General features: G+C 43.9%; 1 protein-coding gene across 1 annotated transcript in view; it reads left to right on the top strand.

The window, feature by feature from the left end:
- Positions 1-23099, top strand: part of LOC126540562 (uncharacterized) — a 57254-nt gene extending 34155 nt beyond the window's left edge. The window contains exons 5-8 of the mRNA XM_050187399.3: positions 4643-4805; positions 14393-14532; positions 18989-19109; positions 21754-23099. Of these exons, the coding sequence (XP_050043356.2) occupies positions 4643-4805; positions 14393-14532; positions 18989-19109; positions 21754-22117 (788 nt within the window). The 3' untranslated portion in view covers positions 22118-23099. The remainder of the gene's footprint in view (positions 1-4642; positions 4806-14392; positions 14533-18988; positions 19110-21753) is intronic.
- Positions 23100-24900: the final 1801 nt, after the last annotated feature.

Here is a 24900-nt window from a genome sequence, read left to right on the forward strand (position 1 = left end):
ATGGTAAAACTAATTGAAATAGTTTTATATGAGTGTATGATGAATCATATATATTAAAATTGGTTACTGAGCCCAAGTAATATAGGTTTCGGCCCGTTCTCTCCATTTGGTGTGCGCATGTAGATTTAGACAGGCGCATCCAACTTGTTCAGCATAGAAAGAAATTAGTGCTTTAGTGACTCTTGACATAAGCTTATGACCGCGTTGAGTACTGTCTACTGCTGCACACATTGCAGTCCTACAATTTTCTGAGATATATAACGGCATGTATTTTTGAGTACCTAAGTAACAGAAAATTTCATTGTTTTCAAAACGGCTTTTCTTCAGAAAGGTTCGATCAGACAAGAGGGTTGCCCCAAGGGGCTGTTCTTTCTCCTGTACTATTTAACCTATTAGGAGTTAAGTACCACTGCACCAGTATGTGAATATGTATGTCTATGCAGGCGATGTCGCATTTTTTGCGACAGCCAGATACATCAATTCCCATCACCTGTCTTTGCAAACGTACCTCTGTACTGTAGAGACGTGGCTTTACAATTTGCATCTGTCACTAAACGTAAACAAAAGTGCAGTCCTTGTTTTTCCGCTTTATGGGCCGATACAGTGATCATTAGTATAGAATCAGAGAGCCATTCTACAGGTAGAGTTGCTTAAGTACTTGGGTATAAAGTATGGCGGAAAACTCAACTGGCATTCTCACGTAGAAAATATTGCAACGAAGGCGACACGAGCCGTAGGTTTATAACGTAGAATAAGTAACAGGCATTCGGGTATGCGAAGTGACAAACTAATTATGATTTATCGTATGTATATACCACCGATTCTAGATTTGGTGGTGTTTTGTTCTCCGGAAGTACAACATATTAAATAAGACCACTTGTTCTTTTAGAAAGAGACGCTCTTCGAATATGTTTAGGTCTTCCTAAATTCGTTGCTAATGATGTATTATACCAGGAAGCGTGCCTACCCACTCTTCAAACGCGATTCCGCATGCTTACGGTTCGAATCTACTTAAGAACTTATTATTCTTCTGTACGACGTGTACAATATGCATTTATTAGGGAACCAAATTCATATTTTACGAACACGTGGTCACGGTTGCATACCCCAGAGGTACTATTCGTGCAAGCCCAATTAGCACCTTTAAATGTTCGTCTTAGGGACATTAGGGTCGCTCGAAATTGAATTTGCAGACATTTTTCCCAACAATACGAAATTCCTTCCCCCAACATATTTGAATGACTGTTTACAAGAATATTTCCCCCGTTTCCCAATAAATGTATTAGCGACTGATGCTTCTTCATGTGAAGAGAAGGCAGGCATGGGAATCTACTCACCATCGCTCCATTGGTTTTGTTCAGTTCGCCTACCAAATTATACACCGATTTTTCAGCCTGAACTGTTGCCAATAGTTCATGCGTTGTGGAAATTGCCCCTTCATACTACGAAAGTTATTATCGTTACAGATTCTCCATCTGTATGCCGCGCACTTAATGCGTCTACAAAGTCGACAGCATTGAACACATTTTATAGATTAGCTCCACCTCACTTAAGTTTGTTCAGTTAGTATGGGACCCAGGCCACCGAGACATTCATATTAATGAAATAGCCGATTCCTTAGCACGAGCTTCTTTAACAGGTCCGGTGTGCTACCGTCAACTGTACACATTACTGCAGCCAGATATAGACAGTTTTCTTTGACCGAAGACAAAAAAGCCCTGTCATTATCATATTCTACAGATATTGTGCACCTAAATTATTCTTTGAACCGATAGTGGTGTCCTAACCGGCAAGTCGAAGTTTCATTTACGAGGCTGCGTTGCCGTATTCCAGCACTTAATTTTTACTTGCACACAGATGTGGTCTGACGGTATCCCCTTTATGCCATTTCTGCAATGAGCCGGAATCCACCGATGATTTTGTATCACCGTGTCGGCGGTTTTCTACTTACCGAAAACGATGTATTAGGATACGGCCACAAGAACGTTTGCCTAGCCATTTATAATTTCTTATGTGACACAAAAAGACTGCCTTATTAGTACTTTGTAGTTACCACAAATGTTTTACTTCTACTTCAATTTTCAAAATTCAAAATGAAAAGCCCAAATTTGCAGCTATAATGTTATCAGTATTATTAATCAAAATTTAGCTTGCTCATGTTTAAGTATATCCTTTACATTATGTATTACAGTAAGATGTTTTTGTTAGTATTCTTATCAAGGCAAGGCTCACTATCGTATTGATCAGTACTTTATCTCATGTATTAACAGTTTATTTTCATCTTGGATTATTCATTCATTTTCTTTTTTGTGTTATTTATTCATTATCTATTTATAATATTTTTGAATCACATTACCACCCGATTCGAGGTGTATCCTCGATAATGGGTTTCTGACATTGATTGAGGCTTCATCATCGCCATCATCATCATCGACGACACCTGGTCTCGCTCAATGTTGCGGTCCGGCTTCGTTCTGTCGGGCCTCTTAGCGCACACCCGATCCGAAGTCGAGCGCGTCTTTCCTCCAATTGCAATTCCTAGGGGGAATTCTGTTCTACTGAATGGATGCAGCTGCACGAGCGAAGAGGGGACGAGCGGCCCTATAGCCAATGAGCAGCGGCCGAAATGGACAGTCCACTAGGTGGAATCTTACAGAACACCCTCTCCTGGACCCCCGGTCATCCGATACCGGCTGGAGTGCGGTGTTTCTTTCTTTCGCGTGTTTTCCGCCAGACGCTGCGAGCCGAAGCGCCTTTGTTGTAGTCTGTTCTTTGAGGTTTGGTTGTCTGGGGACAGCTTATAGAGTTCCGTCGGGTCGCCCGATGTCTGGCTGCTGCTTCGCGGTGCAGTATCCAGCGTCTCGCGTGGCAATAACACTGTCACTACAGCGCCGTCGCCAATCAGTCATCATGCCATCATGCTCACGGCCGACCTTGAGAAGTTAGTGTCAGAGAAATGCGGGCCGATACCGGGGCCAGTGCATATCGCATGTAGCCGAAGCAGTCAAAATCTCAGAATGATCACTATAGATTGATAACAACAACGTCTTTAACAATACAATGTGTCATTATACGGCTTGAATGCTAATAGTGTTAACCTGGGCAGTCATCATGAGACAGTCATCAAGGGTAGCTGTATTAAAGGCTGAGATTTTCTGCCAACCCAAGCTTCTGTGTTTTATCGAACAACAGATCATGCGTGTCATAATTAGTGGTTTCTAAGTTGCCGTATAGGCTCTGCCAGCTAAAACCGGTTGAAGTAAGTAGCTTTAGTACTCTGACTATCTGGAGAGCTTTTAACAGTAAGCCTGAAGATAATTGTGAGGCTTGTTTGCTGTTAATAATTAATAACTCTGATTTAAATTGAACCCTAATGAATCAGTGACCTAGCCGGTGGGGAATATTTCTCAAGGGTCCCTGTGCATGAAATCCTGAATTTGGCAAAGTTCGGTAACTTCACGACCTAGTCAAGATGTCAAACAGTACGGTCCACATGCTTTTGACAAGTGGGCTACATATGTATACGTCTTTGATAACGTGCTCAATTGCTTGCAATTCGCTACTACAGAAAAGTTACTGCTCGAGAAGTTTCTTCAAACAACCCGCGCGCACTGTCATACCAACACACAAAAGCACAATGTGCTTCACACGCTAAAATCAGCCGGGGTTCAATGGGTCATTCCACACACGTCGAAGTAGAGCTGCAGCGATATTCTCGTCATCACGAGCGTACTGTTATGACTGAGCTACAAAGCGAAGCAACCACGTTACCGGCAATAATACCCAATCAGGATAACGACAAACTTCGGCATTCCGGCTTTGCTTGGTTGTGCGGACGGTGGCCGGCGGCTTTTTGCGAGTGAGTTGACAAATGCTGACGTGTCCCTCTGCTAGGTTAAGGAGTGCCCCTGGCGTCTCCCGACAGACTTCAGGTTGGGATCCCTATAAGCGGCGCTGATGCGTAACATTGCCCAGACTTGTTCGTTTGAAATGCAGAAGTGGCGTTTGCAGGCTGCGCTCCGTGCTGGCATACGTGGCTTTACCTCGACATGTTATTGTCCGCCGCTTTCGTGCATTCCGAGCTATTTTTCTTCTGAGTGCCGTCGCGCGAACTCAATCATAGCTACAAACTCGGGAAATCCTGCACAGCACCCCTGGGTTGTGTGGCCAGTGATTCATTTCCGGGTTTCGCAAATGTTCTTATGCAAATATTTGGCGACATTTCCTTTTCGCCAAGCAACCTTTAGGCACAAAATTGCTCATCTCTGTTACTTAGGATACAAGGTTGGCAGCAGCGCCAGGATATGAAAACAAATTGAATGGAATACAGACCCACTATAACCGAAACTGATTAAAAATATATGGTGGCAATCCAGTATATATCCTGTCGAAGGCTTGCCTTCATTGCCAGTGCAATATTTCTGTTGATCGCCACCAGGGTAAGCTTATTGCCATTATTGCATTTTATCGACACAGGGGCGTACCGCGCTATTTTTGTGTTTTCTTTGTTTCCATTTTGTTTGTTTTTACTGTGTGGTAATACGTCTTCTGTTGCCATCAATTGCGCTTTGGGTGTGACGCTTGCAAAATAAATTATGTTTGGCTTTTTTTTTTTATTTGCACACCTGCGTTGTCGCGGAAGAGGAAGACGACCCAATCAACGACGACAGTGATGAAAAGAAATGCTGGTACAGACAGTTAAAGCGATGCCTCGAGAGGCAGATTAACAAAATACGGACCAGAATGACGAAGAATGTCGCAAGGGCGATTGATCCCCATCCTGGCTTCTACATATGGGTATGCAGGTACGTAAATTTTAATGATCATCACGTGGCTATAGCACTATACACGTAGGTCGCGCCGACGAATGCGCCACTGGTGGTGGCCTTCCTGAGTGCACTCGAGAAAGCAGGTGGCCGTCCGCCGTAGTTTTCTGGTTTGATCCGCATTTTCGAAGCGAAGTAAGAAGCACCCGTCGCATGTGTGTGGTAGCCAAAGCTCCATGGCCTGCAGAAGAACTATTCTTGCTAGGCGGGTGCTTAAAAACTTGCTCAAACTTGTCGCCAACATAGTTCTAATCATTCCGCACGATATGTTTGAGCAGGAGCAACAGCAGCGATAGATCGCCGCCGTTAAGCGAGAAATCTCTTGTTCGCAAACTTTATCATCTAGGTATTCGTTACATTCGATCGTGTTTACACGTGTAAGCAAAGAAGTTGATGACGGCCTACTCATCTTCTGGTTTAATTTGTCAGCATGCAGCACACAAACGATTCTGCTGATTGTTCTACGTGTCCTTCACAATTTGCTAAAGCTACAGCTGTTGCGTTATTCTTCTTTGATGTTTTTCATGACACGTACTTTTTTGTTCTTTCGTAAGTTACAGTTTTACTTATGTAGGTGCTTTGTGTTGTCATTTGAAACATCCTAATATTTTTTAAGGACCGAACAACTCCTAAAGGAGTTCTTTACCGCTCCTTTGCCGTGTTGCTCTAGCTAGGGTGCACGAATGCACGAGTGCATCGTGTTGTATGTTAAACTTGGTACAGCTTGCGAGGCTTGGTTTAGCTTTATGTCTTCCGCTAAATAATCGCACCAGCTTGCGTGCAGTTCATATTCGAGGTTATGTTAGTCGTGGCTTCGCAGTTGTTGAATTGTTGATGAACTGCTGCTGATGCAGTTCTGCAGCACAATTGTTGATATTCTTTAAGTACGGGGTTACTGCCTCGCCTCGCTTGTTAAGGCGAAAATCACGCTGTGTTTCATCGTAATAATTACAGAGAAGTGCTTCTTTAACAGGTTTATTTGTTGCCCTGAAACCATATTCGATATTGTGCGTGTTTGTGAAATCAGAAATTAGGTAGCTCAGGGCAAGAAATGCTGTTAGCTGCAGTATTGGGTATTGCTGTTCGATTTTTGCAGTAAATTTCAATTCATGTTTATGAAGGCACTGCACCTTGATGCTGCCGGAGCACACCCGCTATGCATAGCGTATTTTTTTTGCATTTGTATATTGTACTCAACCAAATTGTTTCTTGTTATCGTTGTCGACGTAGCAGTGCAATGCCTACGCCGCAAAGAAATAAACCCTCCCTTGCCGTCAGCGCCCGTCTGCCTTGGCCTGCGCTAGATAGCCTTTAAATTTATCGCGTGGCTTCTTTATTCCGTAACATTCGAAAAAAAAAGGAAAATACTGAAAAGGTAGTGAAACTTCTGGTTTGTAGATTTTCAAGCAGGTCTCTAAGAGCGTATTTCAGATTGCGAAGACTGTAGCGAGGAGGGGAGTTCGTCGACGTACGCAGCGGAAATGCATCGGTGGGGCGGCGGCAGCTAGCACTCGTATTCAGCTGTGATTTTCGTGATTTCGATAGCGCTGGTGCGCGTTTCCATTAGTGAATTTAGATTTCCTTGTCATGATGCAAGGTTTAAGGCGGTTATTCGGCGATGTCCCATCATTGAGCCGTATCCAGATCACAAGAATGTGTGCCGACATCGCACTGTGTGGAATTGATTGAGATATAGGCCTGCACCAAGGACGTGGGCTAATTATTCAGACACACAAGTTGTAACGCATGTATGCGGACGGGCTTTTCGCAAACTCTGGCAACATAGTGTATAAGCCCGCTCTTATACAGACCCTCGCCTCTCCTGCAGCTGTCACCGCTGAAGTAGCAGTCTGACACGCGAATAAGGGGAACATCGCATCCGCGAACTTTAGCCATCCTCGCTGCGAAGTCTTGATGTCTGCTACTGCATCCCAAGCGTAGTTTCGAAAGCACCCGCTAGGTAGCCATCAGTGCCCCCTCCATATGCGGTGCCCTAAGCGTATAGGCAGGGAATAGGGGATTATTGCCGTTTGAATGTTGCACGCGCAATGGCGAGGCTTGCTGCGCCTCAAAGATTGGAGCCCTCTTCCTTCGCCAGATAAAGCTCCGGCAAATATATATGTTTTTTATCTTGTCCACCATTGCTATGATATAGAACAGCGTCTGGTGCAACCTGTAAAAACTTTTTTATTGATATTATACTAGGAGATGTTGACGCACAATTCATGGCACTGGCTACTCCTTAGCTCTTGAATGGGTGTAGTTGCTGCTTAAAGGGTTTAAGATTAAATGTCAAATAACCTTTTCATAGAAGCACCAGGACTTGTCAAGCAACGTTTTCACAGTAACACTATGACGTAAAAAACACATGGTACATACACCGTGTAAATGCATTATCAGATATAGTCACACCACAGCATTGAACATACCATAATCCACAAACACATACATATATACAGCGATATTGAAATCAAAGGAACAATGAAAGCGTTGGTAACCGCCAACAATGCCACTGTCTTCAAGAAAAGGCTTTTTTGCAGCGGTTATTCACGTACTGCTTGCCACAGTTTTGGCCCAGATTGTTGACACAATAGTGCTCCCAGAGGAAACAAGGTTTTCACTTCTGGTAGATTGTTTGCTTACGGCAGAGCAGATAGGATTGCCTTAAGAGCTGCGAAAAGCATTGGCAAGATCAGTTGCGTCACCGATGCGGTGGTATGGCCGCTATTAACTGGCGTTACTGCTGCAGTAGGTGCGTAACGTCGCTGAGAACTTTTACGCCCTTTGGGGGGGAGGGGGGGAGGCATATTGGTGCCCAAGGATTATCACCATTGTATCGCTTGCATTTCCTTTTCTTTATTACTATGTTACGCCGACAACACGCATGTCGTTCGTAAGGTGGAAGTACCAGGAGAGAAGCGCTGAACGAAGGCAAGGCGCGCGAAATAGATGACGGTGGTTTCTTAAAAATAAGACAAGCCCCAAACAGCGCAAACAGTTTCTTAGAGTGCATTTATGTACACTTGTCTCACATACCTCACGTTTATTTGTAACAATTCTGCAGAATTGATATTTTCACACGTGTTTTAACCTTTCCTGTATTACTATAGAATAGTGGAACCCCCTACAGAAGGTAGACAGTGCCAATCGCATGGCAAAAGGAAAGACATTGAAGGTAACCGAGCCCATATTCAGAAAAGTTCACTTCCTTAAGAGAAAGCTTTAGCTCGGGTGCTCCTATCTAAATACATGTAAAAGAAAATTCGGTTTCCTCGGCAATCGCTGCACTATATTTGACGAGGTTTCTTGTATTTAAAAGAAAAACTTAAGATGTAGTGACTGTTGGTGTTGGATTTTCATTTAGGTCGTCAACTTTTTATTAAATATTGGCGAAAATCGCAAATTTTAAGAAACCGAAACTATCAAGTTTACAACTCTGTCACTCAGCTATGAAAAACAATATCACAATTCTGTGAATTGCAAGTAATAGTACATCTAAAGGGGACAAAACTAATATGTCACACATAACTCATAAAAAATTTATTAATATGTAAATGCAGCTTTTGCAGAACCCTTGTACATAACGTAACAAATCCACGTATTATATGATTTCCCATCAAATTTGTCCGCGTTGAATGATCTAATGGATGCCTTTTACACAACCGCGATAACTGCCCTTGATGCAGAGCTGTTAATTTGTCAACTTCGTGCTTCTATTCTTTTGGAACGTCCGAATTTTAGAAAATTCTTTGCAAAAATTTCAGGCCCTAAATTGAAATTCCGCTCGGAGTACATTTGTAGCCCCGCTTTCAGTACAAGCACCGCACACGCTGCTCGCGCCGTTTGAACAAGGCTTAGGGAGTTCTGAAAGCACTTATATGTCCTTTGAAGCTGTGTCCAAAACTCGCTGCAGTCCGCACAATCACCGCCCACGATAGACATTGAAAGTGAGGTTTGCTGAGCCGCACCGGGCATCATGCCCATCGACTGAAAACATGGAGGCTGCTGAGGCAAGCAATGAAGGCGTCACCACGTGATCAAACATGGCGGTGTCCATGAGATCGTCGCTAAAAGGGCCTATGCGGTGTGTCAGTACAATGTGTCAGTGCTAACTATATTAACTTCGACATTTTCCATGGGATAGATTCTAGCGGGTTCCTTCCACCTCTTATTTGTGGTAATGTTCGATCATGCCTTGTTATTCTTCTCATTTTCAGTTACTCATTATGAAAGGAAAAATATGCTTTTCAAATATTTTCTTTGAATATGTTTGTTTCTTCTGCTGCGCTCAACAGCAAATTTTCAGGTTTGCTCGTACGTTCAATAGTGCATTTTTATGGTAATAACATGTTCAGAAATGCTTCATGTTTATGCAGTATCGCATCACTTTTTGTCCTGTAGGGATGCTCGAGAAAAGGAAGACCTTATTTCTTAACTTAAAGAATACGCAGACCCCACGCACATGTTGAAATCTGCAAAGCAAAGCTTTAGTGAAGCCTTTATTTCGATGTTACTGCATTAAAGGGGACGCGTGTAATGCATTTATACTGACTTATGCAGCGCGTAATACCATGCTATGCTTATATTTGTATACCATACCGGTAACACCAATAAAGCCATGCAATATTTATGCCCTGCGTCATTAACAATCTAAGCCTACATGCAAAGAGCAGTTCATGCGGACGCAGGTTGCCAGAGAGCATCGACTCAGTGACGTCACGAGGATGAAGGTGATGCTTGTCGAATAAAACAACGAGAGGCCAGATGTACGCTCATAGAACTATTGCTATTATAGAATTACGAATCATAGAAGTACGAACAATATTCTTCTAGTTTTCTTGTTTCGTTACTTTGGAAAACGGCACGTAAACGCGTCATTTCCTTGCATGAGCTTGGTCTCGTGCCCACCTGCTACGCCTCGGGTGGCATGCGCCTATTGGGCAGGACAGAAGCAGTACTGAAGCAAATCCTGCAGGGTTCGCAGAGGAAGCTTCGCGTTAACAAGTTAAATAGGGTAGCCGGAGGCTCACGGCTTTCAACCTCTCCTGCACTCTAAAAACAGTTCCACCCGTTAGGAGCTTATATTTGTCACACAACGATAATCGTCATCTGCCTTGCCCACGTTTCCTTTCTGTAACGCTGTGAGCCCGGGCACTTCCCAGTCATGAACGGCGTGCGCGTTATCGGCATGATCGAGCATCCTAGACCGGAAAGTAGACAGCGTAGCACTTTCATGCAAGTAAACTCAAGCAAGACAGGTCACGATTATTGTTGCGCGGCAAATATAGACCCCAAGGGGCTCAACTGTTTTTGGAGTGCGTTCAACCACATTTCACGCTACCTCCGTTTTCGCGATACCAGAACACTATTAATTAAATACTGTAAAAGATTTATCAGGTGGTTGAACATATTACGATGCTTAACATCGACGCGTTTACATTGTTACTGTAAAGCGACTGTCAAGAAACTCGAACGTTGCCAGAAAGTGTGAAAATGAAATCGGGCTCATCATTAGGCAAACTTAGAAGCAGACAAAAAAAGAAGACGAAAGTGAGATCACGAAGGTTGTTGCCCAGTTAAAATGGCATGGGTAAGATCCATCCACTCTTTAGAGTAGCGTCACTATATATTCTGGAGGAATCGTTATTTCTCCAGTAAAGTTAAGCTTTTTCAGCTCTGTTGGCGTCGTGTGTGGTTCCAATTTCGATTTGCATGCCTGTCTCGCTACAGAATACACCAGAGCGTCCAAGCAATTTCAGACACTTAAGCTGTGCCTTGCGCCGAGCGTAGAATGATATGATGAAAGCGCCAACGACAATAAATTATCAAATTGCTCGATACATATAGTCAAGAAATTATTTCCTGTGCTATTAGAAAACAAAGCCGCCAAAAATTTCACAACTCCGGCTAGTTCGCATGGCAGGCGCCGGAACATTGTTTAGTTAAGAATGCAATAACAGCGAAACAGGTATGTGGCACCTTTTCTTATTTAGATATAGGGACATGTGTAGTGGTACAAATTCTTGCTCCAACGAACTCCAGTGAATGTGTCGATAAATTATAGTCAAAGTTATTAACTTAAAGCTACGGAACATGCGCGCCTTGTTTGAAAAGACGCAAACTGTTCCTTATATCTAAAGAAATTTGATACCAAGAATACTTACTGAAGCAACAGCTGCACAATATTTTTTTGAGATGAACGACAATATGGAGGTCCACGTTCAAACGATTAATTCACATGGGTGGAATATAGGACAAAGTGTTCTTAGGCTGCTTGTTTGCTTCTGTAAGCGCGGAAGCAGTGCTAGGCCATGCGTGGAACGTGGCCAATTACTATTAAAGAAAGCGAATGAAAAACAAGCAAATTAGTAACGCGCTACACACTTTTCCAGAAACCAAAAAATTATTACAGCGAAACTCGTGGATACACGTTTTTGGCCCCTTGTGGTCACGGTCACACTGTTCCTAAAGCGTTAGTTGATGTGACCTGACGAAGTATTCTAACATGGAGATCTTCGGGAAGCTCCAGTGATTTTGGTGGTGACAATGTGTCTGTGTGTTCCTAACATCATGCTGGGTGTCTAAACTGCATGGTGCATCAAAAAAACTAAGAAACACAGAAGAACTGGTGGCAAAACATGTTGGAAGCATTACCAGGCAACAAATTTTGCATCTGCGGGAACTGATAGAAAGAGTAAAGGACGTTTGCACCATAACTAGAAAAACAGGAAACCGACACACGTACGTAGGTTGGATGGAGACTATCAATAAAAGTAGGGGACGGCGGGAGGGAGGGGTGGAGGAGGGAAGGAGTAGCCTGTTTTCATGGTGCAAGTGTGCTATCGTAGCGGCGTGTGTGAGCACGAAAGAAAATTGAATTCGCTTCCTTCGAAGAAATCAATGCTGCATTTGCGTCTGACTACGAAAATGTGGCCAGCTAGGATTGGAGCCTAGGATAGGTTACGTAACCTAGGATAGGTTACGCTCGACACTACACAATATAGAAATGCACGACGTGATTACAAGCGCAATGATGACAAGGTTATATTCCTTAAGTAACACGACAATCACTGTATACAGATGCTTACCAATGACGACAACAAAGACAGGGATGGCGACGTCAGCGGGCTCGCGTTTATCGGACGTTGGCCCCTGTAGACGAACTGCGAAAAACTTCCGAGCACTCCAGTGCGCCTGGTGTGGATTCCCACTTCTGCAAAGAAACATGAACATTATTCTGGAACGAGAAACCAAATACGGCTAGAAATGAGCCCTTAGAAGATGTTTATAATATGTAAATATTTTAGTACGGGAAACAACCTTTCTTATAGATATGTATAGGTTAAGAATATCCGGAAATACCACACATCTCTTATTGCTGTCGCCACCAATTTATTTTTCTTCCCGCATTACGAAATATATGCACACAGTTCTCAGCAACGCCGCAAGGGATGTAATGGGATCTGCCCCGAGAATGAATCCTTAGATCATCATCTTAAATCTAAAGATCGAGCAACAAGAATCAAGAGAACCGATGATCTCGAGTTTATCTAAATAGCAACCAGACAAAGGCAACAGGCAACGCAGCCAAGAAAATCCTTGTGAGAAATAGACTGTTTATTGACAAGTGGAAATGATAAAAAAAAGAAAACGATTGTACATGAAAACAGAACTTCCTGCAGTTGGCACCCGAATTACCTGCCTCCGCGCGAAACGTGTGAAACGTGCAATGTTCTCAACAAATCTGCAGTAGTGGCGGCTCTCCCTCCGTCAACACTTGGAGCTTTTGTATGGGGGCGAAACACGGGCGCCAGAGTGTTCACCTGCGCGACTTGTGGACATGGATATGGTGGCTAGAGGAGTAGGTATACCCATCAAGCATACTTTGCCACTTCTTCGCATCATGACTCGAAATGAAGCTGCAGTCAGTAGAACGGTGTTGGAGCGCGCGTCGTACGTCCGCACGCGCCGAAGGCTGTGGCATAGACAAGAGGAGTGCTTGAGGATATTGCTGCTGCTGATCTCAGCTATGATGTATGCTTCAGAAATCATTCTGAAAAGTGCAAGCAAAGCTGCACGGGTAATTGTGCAATTGTAAGAAAATACCAAAGGCTTGAAATATTTTTCCAGCTTCTATGCAAGAACATCGCACTACAGTTCTAGTGGTTTTGAAGAAGTGCGGATTTATTTTGGAATTTTAGGCTGTGAGCTAGTACGTAGTTTTTCTGTAAATTTGGTGCAGCCAGTACCGCTTGGATCAAATAAGTAATAAGGCTCAATGAACGTCCACAAGCACACGGGCTAAGATAGACGCCGCAATGGGGAATTCTGGGATACTTTTCGCACTACCTGAGAGTCATTAGCGTGGGCCTAAACATAAGTATACGAGCGTTCTGTATCCCGACCCAATAAAATCGCGGCCGCTCCTGGCGCATTCCCGAGCCATCACGAGCCATCACGGCAGGTAAGAATTCCATTTGGAAACTGGACCGAAGATGTTGCACTTGGTGCTGAGATAACAGCTTGCGTGTAATGAAGTCTTGTTGTCGCTCGTCTTTACTAAAACTTAGTGAAAAAGCCTTGCCACCATTTACGCTGCAGTTGTCAATGTTTTGTCTATGACAGCTGTCGGTTTCTTGCATAGAAACTCACACGCTTCCAATCGAACTTTATTCATCGAGATGTTGCAAACTAATTTTGCACAAAAAGAAAATGTGCCAGCCGCAGAACCTTAGACTTCCAGATCAAGTGACGGAGTGTGATGCAACCCGTACGCGATGACAAGCTCGGCAAGCGTCGGCACGGAAAACTTGACGTAATAATTTGCGCGGACGTCATTCGCAGCTTGTTGCTGTGATCGGTCCTAGTGTTTGCTGTCATAATCACGTTGTGCAATCCCAAATAATGTTCGCTCTTATTTTGTCCGACATGATCACAGAGAAGTGAGCGGAAACACCATAGTACTGCATCTTTGGTAAACTTCTTTTATTCGACATGTGTGAAATCAACCTCGAAAAATTGTTTCTGACAGAATCCTTCGCCAATAAGTGGTGCGAGCTGCTGGTCTTGTCGGCACTGAGAACAATGCTGTTTGCCCCCCCCCCCCCCCCTTTGACCCTCCCCTTCGTCTTCTGATTTACAGCTCAGAGCGAAAAGTGTGCATGTTGATGTTTCCTCAGGCAAAAATACCGCCGCGTTTTTGTACGGGCTCCGCTTATTCTGCATCGCAAATTAGCTTCTATTAACCATGCCGCTAACCTTTTCCTCGTAGAAGCTTCAAGATATTTTAGCATCTTGCAAACATGCAATAACAGACACGATGCGGCGAAGTGGAGGACGCCGCTCCAGACGCGTCGGTCGGCACACCTGTCCTCTAGCCACTATAATAAGATGATGAATGCGAAACATCTTTTCAGCGCCACGTTCTACGGGGTAGGGGTCTTATGAGCACACAACTAGCCATAAAATCACTAAAGAATCTCATTTGTGGCGTTGTAATCCTGAATGCGCATGCCATTATTATGAAAAGATTCCTGCACCTATGCTCCTCACTTTGCCGCATTCAGGATGAAGCGAGAAGGATGCCATCAAAAGAGCACATTGCACTCCTGCCCACCGCTCCAACAGGACGCCATAAGAAGGATGGAGGAATCGATGAACAACGCGCAACGGCTGCTATGCGAAGACGACCAGGCTCTGCTTAAAAGTGAGTATAACTATCTGTAACCTCCGCTATGCCATCATTTGTCTTATCTTTCTTGATAGAACTAGCGGCTATTTCGAAGTGAACGTAGTCCTCACCCGCGTAGTATATACAGCCTGAAATCAACACAATTCATCCCCAATACTATTTGACTACAGGGCTTCTTCATCATGTATTGCAGAAGCATCTGTGTAAAGCACTTCGTATCATCAGTTTCAGTGACCGATAGTAGTTCTTTCGTGCTTCCTGCTGTGCGCGGGCACTGCTCTCTCTCTCTCTCTATTAATTCTATTGCAACATTTCCTCATCCCCAGTGCAGAGAAGGAAACCAGATGCTTGCTTAGTTGACTATCCTACCTTTACTCTAGTCGTTTTTTCTTGCTCTCTCTCATTTGAGACCATCTGTCTCAATAAGCTATTGCACATTTTTTGAACTGGTAAGATTATTTTTTTTACAGAACACTTGTGCTTTGCCGAAGTCCGGAAGGCCTTTGGGAAAAATCATACAGATCCCACGCACTGTGGGAATTGATGAAAGTGAAGCTTTCTGTGCTGGTTGCCTTGATTGACGATAATTAGAGGTGATGTTGGCGGCGAAAGCTTAATTTCTTCAATGTTTAGTCTAACGATAAAGTGGTCAATTAAATATTAGAATGAGCGCACCACTGCTGTTTGTCCGCGTAGTACACAGAACACACAGGGATATGTTCTTTTTTTATTTTGAGGCGTTGTTGTGCATCATATTTCATAACCTCGGAGAGGAATGAGCATCGTGGCAGAAGTATTAAACTTGAGTAGGAGCATGGGGCTGTACGTGCCAAAACCACAATCGGATTATGAGGCACGCCGTAGTGACGGACTGCGGATTAATTTTGACACAGTTAAGTTCTTAAACGTGCCCAGAAATCTAAGTGCACGCGCGTTTTCTATTTCGCGCCCACCGCAATGCGGCTGCCGCGGTCGTGATCAGATCCGCGACCTCTAGTAATCCCATGGCGGCAATGCTACCGCGGTGGGCAAATAAGTTTTGGTTTGACGGTCTACAGTTTCCGTGGTGTCTCCTGGACCCTGCGGTGCGCTTTAATTAATGCGGCTCTGCTTCTGGACGCCCTGCATAATTTTTCCGCTTGACATATTCGCAAGGTGTTCATTTTTCAGAAAAAGCAGGAACGTACTGTTCTGTACCTTGAACTTAACCTTATCCAGTTTCCCTGCAATCACTGTCATATAGTAGTAGGATTTCCTTGCCTTCACACGTGACCTTAACACCCCTCTCCCCGCCCTTGTATTGGAACTGCCTCTTCTCCTAGATCCTCTCTACAGCTCTATCTACGTCCCCACTGGACTCGCACGTTAGTAGAAAGGGAAGTGCTGCAGTTTCCGCAATGCTTTTGAGGGGGGTCACGGATAATTGCAGCTGTCAAGAGACTAATGTGGCGACGTTCAGGGAGCTCCAGAAAGAATTGTGTAGTTCGACGCGGTGGGGTCAAAAAGAGTGTCTCGCGTCGCCTTTCCCCTCTGTTTCAGTCCTGTCATGCTCTGAACCGCCCCTCCGACGCGGTGTGCCAGACTGCAGCAGCCACAGCAGCAGCAGTGGGACAGTCGAACGAAGAGGCAAAGAAAGCTTCGCTTCAAAAAACATTAATGCTAGGCGAAGGCACAAATGCGAAAACCATAAAGAAGTTAGACACAAAGGTAACAAACACAATGAGATTGATCAAACGAATTACTAACAAGCACTAAGGTATGAAGGAAGACAGTATCATATGGCTGATCCAATCATTCCTAACCAGTCAAATCACATACATAGCAGCCTGCCACAATCGGTTTGCAGCTGAAAAGACTAAAATTACCAACCTTATAAAAAAGGCAGACAAACTAGCACTAGGGATTCTCATCGGTACGAGCACAGATCTCTTGCTAAAGTTGGGACTCCACAACACACTGGACGAACTCATAGGAGCACAACAAACGTCTGAGGCAGAACGACTAACCGAAACCAAAAGTGGACGGCATATACTAGGCAAGCTAGGAATTAACAACGACAACCTATTTGGAGAAAAGAGGATGATAACAAGAGAAATACATGACAAACTCCTAGTAGCAAATATACCCAAGAACATGCATTCACGTTACAACGAGGACAGACGCAAGAGTAGAGCAGAAAAAATGATCCGAAGTTTTGGGTCAGACGACAAAGCAACCTTCGTAGACACGGCTGAATGTCCGCGCAGAAATAGCAGTAGTTTTAGATCACGCTCAATAACCCTTCCCAAGATTTTCAGTTAACACCAAACATTCCGAGAGAGCAGAGGAGGTAGCCATTGCACTAGCATTGGTCTCAACGAAGAATGCTCCATACATCAATAGCGATTCTCAGGCAGCCGTTAGAAATTGCGCAAAATGTAGTATCTCTCCTGAGGAATGGCACATCAGAGTCAATGAAGCAAAATTCTCCAACGCAGAGAAGAACGGCGGGCAATTGCACTGATTCCCACCGCATACGACTCCAGGCATTCCCGCAATCAAGCCCAACGAGGTAGCACACCGCTAAGCTCGAGCTCTTACTCGCCGAGCTGAGCAAAGAGTGACTTCTATCGGTCAGGATAACGCGGAGGAGGATATCTGCAGAGAAAAAGACAAATTAACAAGATTTAGCAATATTACCAAATTCTATCAAACTCGGAGGCGACTCTTACCACCGCCTGGCACTAAATTAGAACAGAGCTGAGTCCGTTACTTGGAGGCGATTCCAAACAGAAACTTATACGAGTCCAGTTTAACTTAAATCTTTTCACCCCGATATATACCAGGGCGACATATAGTCTGCTAGAGCTGGAGTTCACACATATTGTGGGGATGTAAAATATATCAAGATAAAATGGCAGTCTCCCCGGAAAATCTACGCGCGCGGTGGTCGTCCGCGCTGCTCAGCTCAGAACTTCAAGGCTAGGTTTGGGCCGTCCAGCGAGCCACGGAGGCCGCACGGGAGCAGCAGCTCCCAATATATTCCATGTACTTTTTTTAGAGAAATCCTCACTTATACTGTAATCCGTATTCCTCAGTTCTGAATAATTCTGCAAAACTTCCATATTACCCCTGTAGTTTGCCATCCTGATGATGTCTGGAAGGGTTCTATTAGGAACATATTCTTGAAACAGAAGTTACATTAGCTTTTAGAGTAGTGCTAGAGATTTCATCTTTGCTTTGCTTACAAGCATTTCTTCGTTTTCATTTGGACCTTCTGCTATTCCTGTAAGAATAAGGTAATATCGTCATGAACGATTATTGATGTCATCCACATGTTTATTCAGGCGATGTTTCAACACTGTGGCTAGGCACTATTGTTTCAAGATTTGCGAGCCTGCTCCAAGCCTCGTCTAAGCTTTGTACTTTAGTGTCAATAACAAGAAGCCAGTTCTGCATGTCCAGGATTTTGGCAATAAATGAGTCTTGCATTTCTTGAACTGCAGCAAGTTTATACAAAATTACCTTCCGATTCTGGAGCAATTACAGCCCATATCTTCGGTGATCTCCTCCACATCCCCGGAGAAACTCAACAGTGGGCCCGAAATGGAAAAAAGTAGTAGCATATACACTGAACAAATTGTGGACGCGGCAGCACTGTAATACGAAGAACAACAATATGGAAGCCTTTTCTCTTCGGTCCCCAACCGACACGAACTATATCACGACGGCGCTGCCGTGAAACTAAGCCGGTAGGCGATAGGCACGCTTTAATAGCAGAAATACCACCTGCACAGAAGTGTCGCGGTTGGCCGAAATCTTAGAGAAGCTGCGTGCGTCCAACGCCGAAAGGTCTCACTGCGCCTCCAGCGATGTATCATAGGAGCGCGCAGACAACTTGCATGGACATTGGCACGTCAGGCGATATTGTACACATTGCCACGTACTCAGTTACCCATGTTATGCGACAGTTGGTGTCGAACGCTGTTTCCTCGGGGTTTGACACCAACTCAGGGTTCGGGGGAGAGTGTACTTGGAGGTATTCTTTCTTTTATTGATGGTCAGCGAAAATTCCAATTAAGATTTCTCGTCTATATCTCCGCGCGCACGCGTCATGTGTACTCGTGTGTGTCGTGAAATCTTCCTCAACGAACTAGTGACGCCTCACCTGCAGCTTTGCGCTCTTCTGTTAGACCAACTATACTGACCTCCTGTCGTGCCCTATAAAACAATGTACAAATACAAAGGAAGCGCGAAATGCCATCGATTCCGCTATTTTTCCTGCAGTGCAGTTCAAATAAGAACTTCTAGTTACAAAATCGAGCAAATCCTACGCATACGCCAAAATGTGGTTTTCTTATTCGCGAGCGCGGTCATCTATTAATCAGGGCCAACCTTACGGCGGGTAATTTTTTCTTGTGGACCCTGCTCAATGTGTGACGAGAATTTTACTGACGTGAGCAAATGTCTTTGTCATGCCTTTATTTTGCAGACTTGCTATTGAGTTACAAGTTCTGGGACATAAACCGCTTCGTGAGGTGCTCGAAAAAAGACCATTTGATGTTCATCACGGACTACCTTTTCGCGACAACGTGGCTCAAAAGGGAGTGCAGGTAACGGAAATCGTTTATTGTTGAGAAATTCCCTAAAAAACGATCGTCGTGGCAGTTGTCATCAGTTCAGTGGATGAAAGACTACACTGATAAGACTGAGAAAGCGGTGAAAGACAGCCAAAGAGTATTCGAAATTTGTAGTCATCTGGCAAAGATGGCCGCGTCCACGATCTTCTATGGGGTGTAGTTTCGAGGCGCCTGTATGTTGTGGGGATCGGTGTTCATCGACGGGTGACTATTGAGGACTCTAAAACACAATAGTCTTCTTCATCGCTCAGTGTTTAGGCTAAAGTCAACTTCACTGCGCTCTCCCGTGTCATTGAAGCCACGCCCGCTGTTTTCACACCGTAGGTTATCCGTCCAGACGGCATTCTCAAGAATCCCACTGTTTTTAAACCGAAGTCTTTGCCAAGCTTTTTTTTTTTTTCGCAGCGACATCCGCCTCGAACCATGTTTCGAACCTGAGCTATGTAACCTTAGCAATTGGTCTCACCCTTTTTAATTTCTTACTGAAGCCTTTAAAACAACCTTGCATTGCACTATAATTCCACACACTTGTTGCGTTCATTGCTCCGGTGGTAATCTTGTTCGTCGAAGCTGATAATTCTAATGCGCACTGCTAATGAGCACTGTGGCTGCTCGGTTCGGGTTGGATTTTGGCTTCGAGCGCGTGCAGAGAAAGCTTGCAAGCTGGGTCGCACATACGTACGCCGTGAAAACAGAAGACAAACAGAATCTGCAATTTCACTGTCAGTACTTTAGATATTCCGTGCGCTACCCTCTGCCGTTCATTGCCCTAAGTATCACGTTTTCACAAGAGCGTTGAGAATGTTCTCTGCTTAGTTCTGGCACTGCTCTTCCGCTCCAGGTATCTGTAAGTATTTAGGACTGTGTTTTCGGGCGCTGGTTCACGCACACCGTCATACCATGAGCAACCCTGCAGCACGCGGTTATGCCCACTCCATCTATAGAGGCCAACTCACTATAAGCGAAAAATAAGAAAATGGCTAGTTATGAAATGCCAATGGCAAGTACCGAAAACGATTGTACATTCGATTCAGCAGAACGCTGAACTGAAGCGGCTACAACTAGAGGATAGATCGTGAGAACTTAGCCTAACGATATGCAATTGGTGAGCTGATGTGAAAATGTGCTGAGCGATGTACACCGACGTTGTACCAATTCTGCTTTTTTTTTTCTTGTGTGACAAATCCAGCTCTCATGGACTCTGCCGAACTCTCGTGACTTTTCATTGACTAAAGGCCATAATAAGTAATCCATCTGCCCGCTCATGATGACATGTCAAATCGCTTTATTTCGCGCTTTTTTACTCCACAAATTAAAAATAAAAATGTCATGATCATTGCAATCTCTTCTGAAAATATCCTTAAATTCTTTTCCTTTTTAGACTTTATAGTAAAATGTGTGCCACAAAACTAATGAGGTCTTTTCAATTCCTTTCCGAAAGTATCTTTAGCAACATAAATGGGGGGAAGGGGGTCATGAAAACATGTTAGAATGTTTACGCGCTTTGTATATAAAGCAGCAGGGGTGCCTTCACTTCAAAACCTGGAAAAAGAAAGTTGCACTCGTAGAGGGTAAACAGGGGTTATCTTTCCCAAACATATATTCGTGCGCAAGAAGGCGTTACCCTTGAAGATAGTTTCAACGAGTCTGACGTGTCAAACAGAAAAAGAATAAAAAAAGGTTTTCCGTTTTTTATGAGGGGTGGGAGGTTGAAGTCGCTGAAATACACGGGGTAATGAAATGGAGAGCGTCGTGTTTGTTAGCCGCTGTTTAGCATGAGTATTTAATAGCAAGTTTGGTTTTGCCATGCCCCAGACAAAGATAACGCATGGCAGTGTGCTGCAAATAGATAAATTGTGCTTGACATATTGAATTATTCGACAATATTCGCAACTCAAAAGCGGACACACAGAATCGAGGAAGCGATTAGGAAGCTTACGAACCAAGTACATAGTGACTGAAAGTGTAATAGACATCCGCGAGTCATCGAAAGGAAGTTGAGAGAAACAGAAGCAGAAAATTGGATGCGAGGGATACATGCAAATACAATGGAGATTTGCAAGTTTCGCAAAAATGAATCAGCAAGAATATCTTTGCAATAACTCAAACGCCAGTGCCTTGCTATTTGAGGCCAGAAGTGGTTGTGTTAGGACAAAACCATACCGAACAATATTCGCGACAGTATGTACGATGTGTCTGAAGCCGCAAAAATCTGCAGAGAGCTCACCACATCCAAATGGAAGGCGAAGGTATTCATCCAGCGGGACGTATAGGTATTGTTCGCTTTTCTGAAGTACTGGGATTTCCAGAAGCGCTAGAAAACTAAACAGAACTTGCTTTCGTAGAGAAACGCACACAATACAATAGGTGTAATGCAAACAAAAGTAATGCAACCTTCCGTTTCACCTTGCATTCAACACATCAAGGCATCGAGAATGTCGGAGCCTGTTTGTGTAGCACCCCACTCGCTGGCACAAATTTCGTTCAAGGTTTTGTGAATAAAAGCATTGGAAACGCTCAAACTTTGTGCCCCAACTGAAGTGCGCTATACATTTTGATTCAGCTTATGTTTAAAAGGTTACTAACTGTGTTTTGTCATTGTTGTAATATTTTTCAGAGAAGTAAAATCTAGAATGCTTCGCTGCCTAAAAGAGAGTTACCCTTCTATCGACCACGCTCACCCTAAGCCAGACGTGGATGGAGCCACCAAAGTGTTGGCGGCCTTCTTAGACCGAATGCACTGCGTAGATGCTCTAAACCGATCAGACACCAACTCCAATGACAGAGACCAACACCCGCTACACGACAGCAACGACTACATGGCAGGCCAGCCGGTCGCTACTGGAACCAAAGACAGCGGCTTTCCGAACCTTAAGGCGTCTGAAGAATTGCAAGCAGGTGCTACATCCCTGGAAATAGCGTCTGCTCTCGTTGCTTTCGTCTCCGTCTGCTTTCTTTCTAGACAGTTCCTAGTGCAGTAGCGGTGCTGTACGGAGAATAAGCTAGGAGCGTTTCTAAACTTGCAAATTTTGCCCTTCCTTTCTACAACATTGCTAACAAAAATTGGTATTGTCCAAAAAATATCAGGAGGCAATGGCGGCCTGAAAAATCCGCCTCCATTCCACCCCGTGAAAGTGAATGTACAGCGAACCTGCTGTGGACGTTAGCCAAATACCACAACCCTAACTGACGTTAAATGATGTTACTCAAGTTACACCACAAACGACATACGTCACGTGCCAATGCACGTGTGCGGAAGTGCAGCATAAATTATTCTAGCCATCCCTGCAAGCGCAAGTGCCTTATTTTACGAAATTGCTGTTCAAAAGTTCGTAAAGTACTTCGTAACTTACTTCGTACCGAAACTCCGTAAGGTACGACTTGCACATAACCTACAGACATGATAGCATCGGGTTTTAATTCGAATAGACGAGAAAACATAATTCTGTTACGCGGAAAATTAACCACGAAGCCTTTTTTCCTGCTTGCGTTCTTTGGGTGAGCACATCACAAATAATCCCGACCAACTAGGTAAGTTACATAGAAGTATTTCACAGCTTCGCTGTGAAATACTTAGCTGTATGTTTATACGAGATACTTTCACATATGAAAACAAGAAACAGATATGTGCAAATTTTTTAAAGTGTTTCTTTTCGTGGTGATTGCGACGACATCGCCGACCTACCAAGACCTCACTGTTGCAACGCCTTGGAATCCTAATAAGGGGTTGCGCATTTCTTGCGCATAATACTGCTTCTATGTGAGCATCTAATCACAGCTGTACCAAAATTTTATGAAAAGAACAATGGAGCCATAAAAAGAGAAGAGGGTGAACCATTTTTCTTTTTCATTTTCACATTTCGATTACCACATTTAATTTCTTTTACGCTTAAGCTGGCCTCACTGCGCATATTTTTCTTGTGGTTATGAATAAAAAGAAATGTTGAGTCCTTTGGATCCCAATATTCTTTGCTGATTGTGTTGGCATCGCAACTAGAGCTGCTTTTTCTTTGAAAAAGCTACTGTACATTTCTCAACAAAATAAACCGGCGCAAGAAACAAAAAACTAAAAAATAAAAGTGAAAAATCTACTGAAGGATAAGTAAAATTTCCGTTGTAAACTGTGTCTTCAAAAGTAGGAGCTATTATTGGAAAAATACCATATCGACTTTGAATAGTTCCGAATCACAGGCAGCACTAGTGGCACAATTTTTCAAGCAGTTTTCAAAACATAAATCGTAACTGGAGAAAGTCTGAAAACGGCGGAGTTAGCTACGTGATTGCTCCGAAAAAGTATATTCCAGCCCACGGCTGGACTAGCAGCGAAGCAACATCAGCTAGGTTGAAATGGGACATTCTGAATGGACATTCTGGTTCATGCCTCTTCTTCATCATGGATTGCCGCGAAGTCGCTGTTCCGTCCCCATTTACTCTAGCTGCCTTCATTTACCCGCCAAATGAAGAAGGTAGAGTAACAGAACGCTGTGCCAGAGTAACGTTCTCACGTGTTCTGCAAGATATGGTATTACATTGCCGTAACTGTCTAATGAGAACGTAAGTTCGAAATACCCTGATAGGTAAGTCATGCAAGCATCAATAAAACAAACGCTCTGCCCCATTAAAAGTGAACGAGCAACTGCAGCCCAAAAGAGTGATAGCTGGCTCGGCGACGGCAGCTCTAAAGGTAACATGAGAATCTACAAGGTGTGAACCAGAATTCCAGGCGGGCACAAACGCTCTCCACGTGTCAGCTTTCTCCCTTCATTTTTGCTCATCGCTTATGGAAGTAGCTCAGTGATGGAGATCTGCGATAAACTTGTCCTGTTTTCTCTGACACTGCATTATTTCAGCGTCATTTTGATAAACGCGCAAGCCAGGAACAGAAACAAATATTCTACCGCCTGCTCTGTCACGGAATCGAAATACTCTGCACACCCTGGGGCAATGATATTTCAAGTGGCTTTGTCGTCAAGGATTGTCACGAAAGCACGGGAAAGCCGGTAGTTCTTTGAAAACCACTTTTGCTTTCTTTAGCAACGATCAGAGTCCACACGCAGAAGTTGGCACAAGGCAGTGTTGCGAGCTGAGTCGATAAGCATAGAAGGTAGTGCAAAGCGTCATGAGGCGTCGTAAATGTGGGCCATCAATAGGAGGGAAAAGGCACGCACCATGTCATGAGCGGTACTATACAGGCAGGACGTGAATTTTTCAATCGAGTTGCTGGACAAATAGTTATCGGCAGCAAGGCGCACAATTTCATTGTGGTATAACGAAACAATGCACTTGCGCCTAAAATCCACTCGTCGAAACACGCCTAGTTACGCAACGCAAATCACTTCCGAAAATTACGACGGTGGAAAAGCTTTTCGTGACAAAAATTCTACTGAAACGCGAATGGCACTTCGAGGCACTTATGCGTGTATTAGTGGGCTTGTTTCGCGCTCGGAAGAAAACCTTTATGTAGCGCGTATTGAAAACAGAAACATGTAGCGGGAGTTTTTCAAGACACCCTACAGTTTTCTTATCGACACTTTCCATCAAATTATAATAATTGAGAAGTCGATTACCTGAGACTAAATCTCTGATTAGGTGGAAGGCAAAGAATAATCCGAGTATCTCCAAGCGACCGCAAACAACATTACCTCGGTTCTCTTCAGCTACGTAGCATTCGTATATTTTGTAAACTTTGGTTCAAGTTAAGTGAAATACCCTGTAGAGGTGCAAATCACGTGTCGTGCAAATATATGTTGGTTCGTGTTTCGCA

Source organism: Dermacentor andersoni, chromosome 2 (genome assembly GCF_023375885.2).
Source record: "Dermacentor andersoni chromosome 2, qqDerAnde1_hic_scaffold, whole genome shotgun sequence".
Lineage (NCBI taxonomy): Eukaryota > Metazoa > Arthropoda > Arachnida > Ixodida > Ixodidae > Dermacentor > Dermacentor andersoni.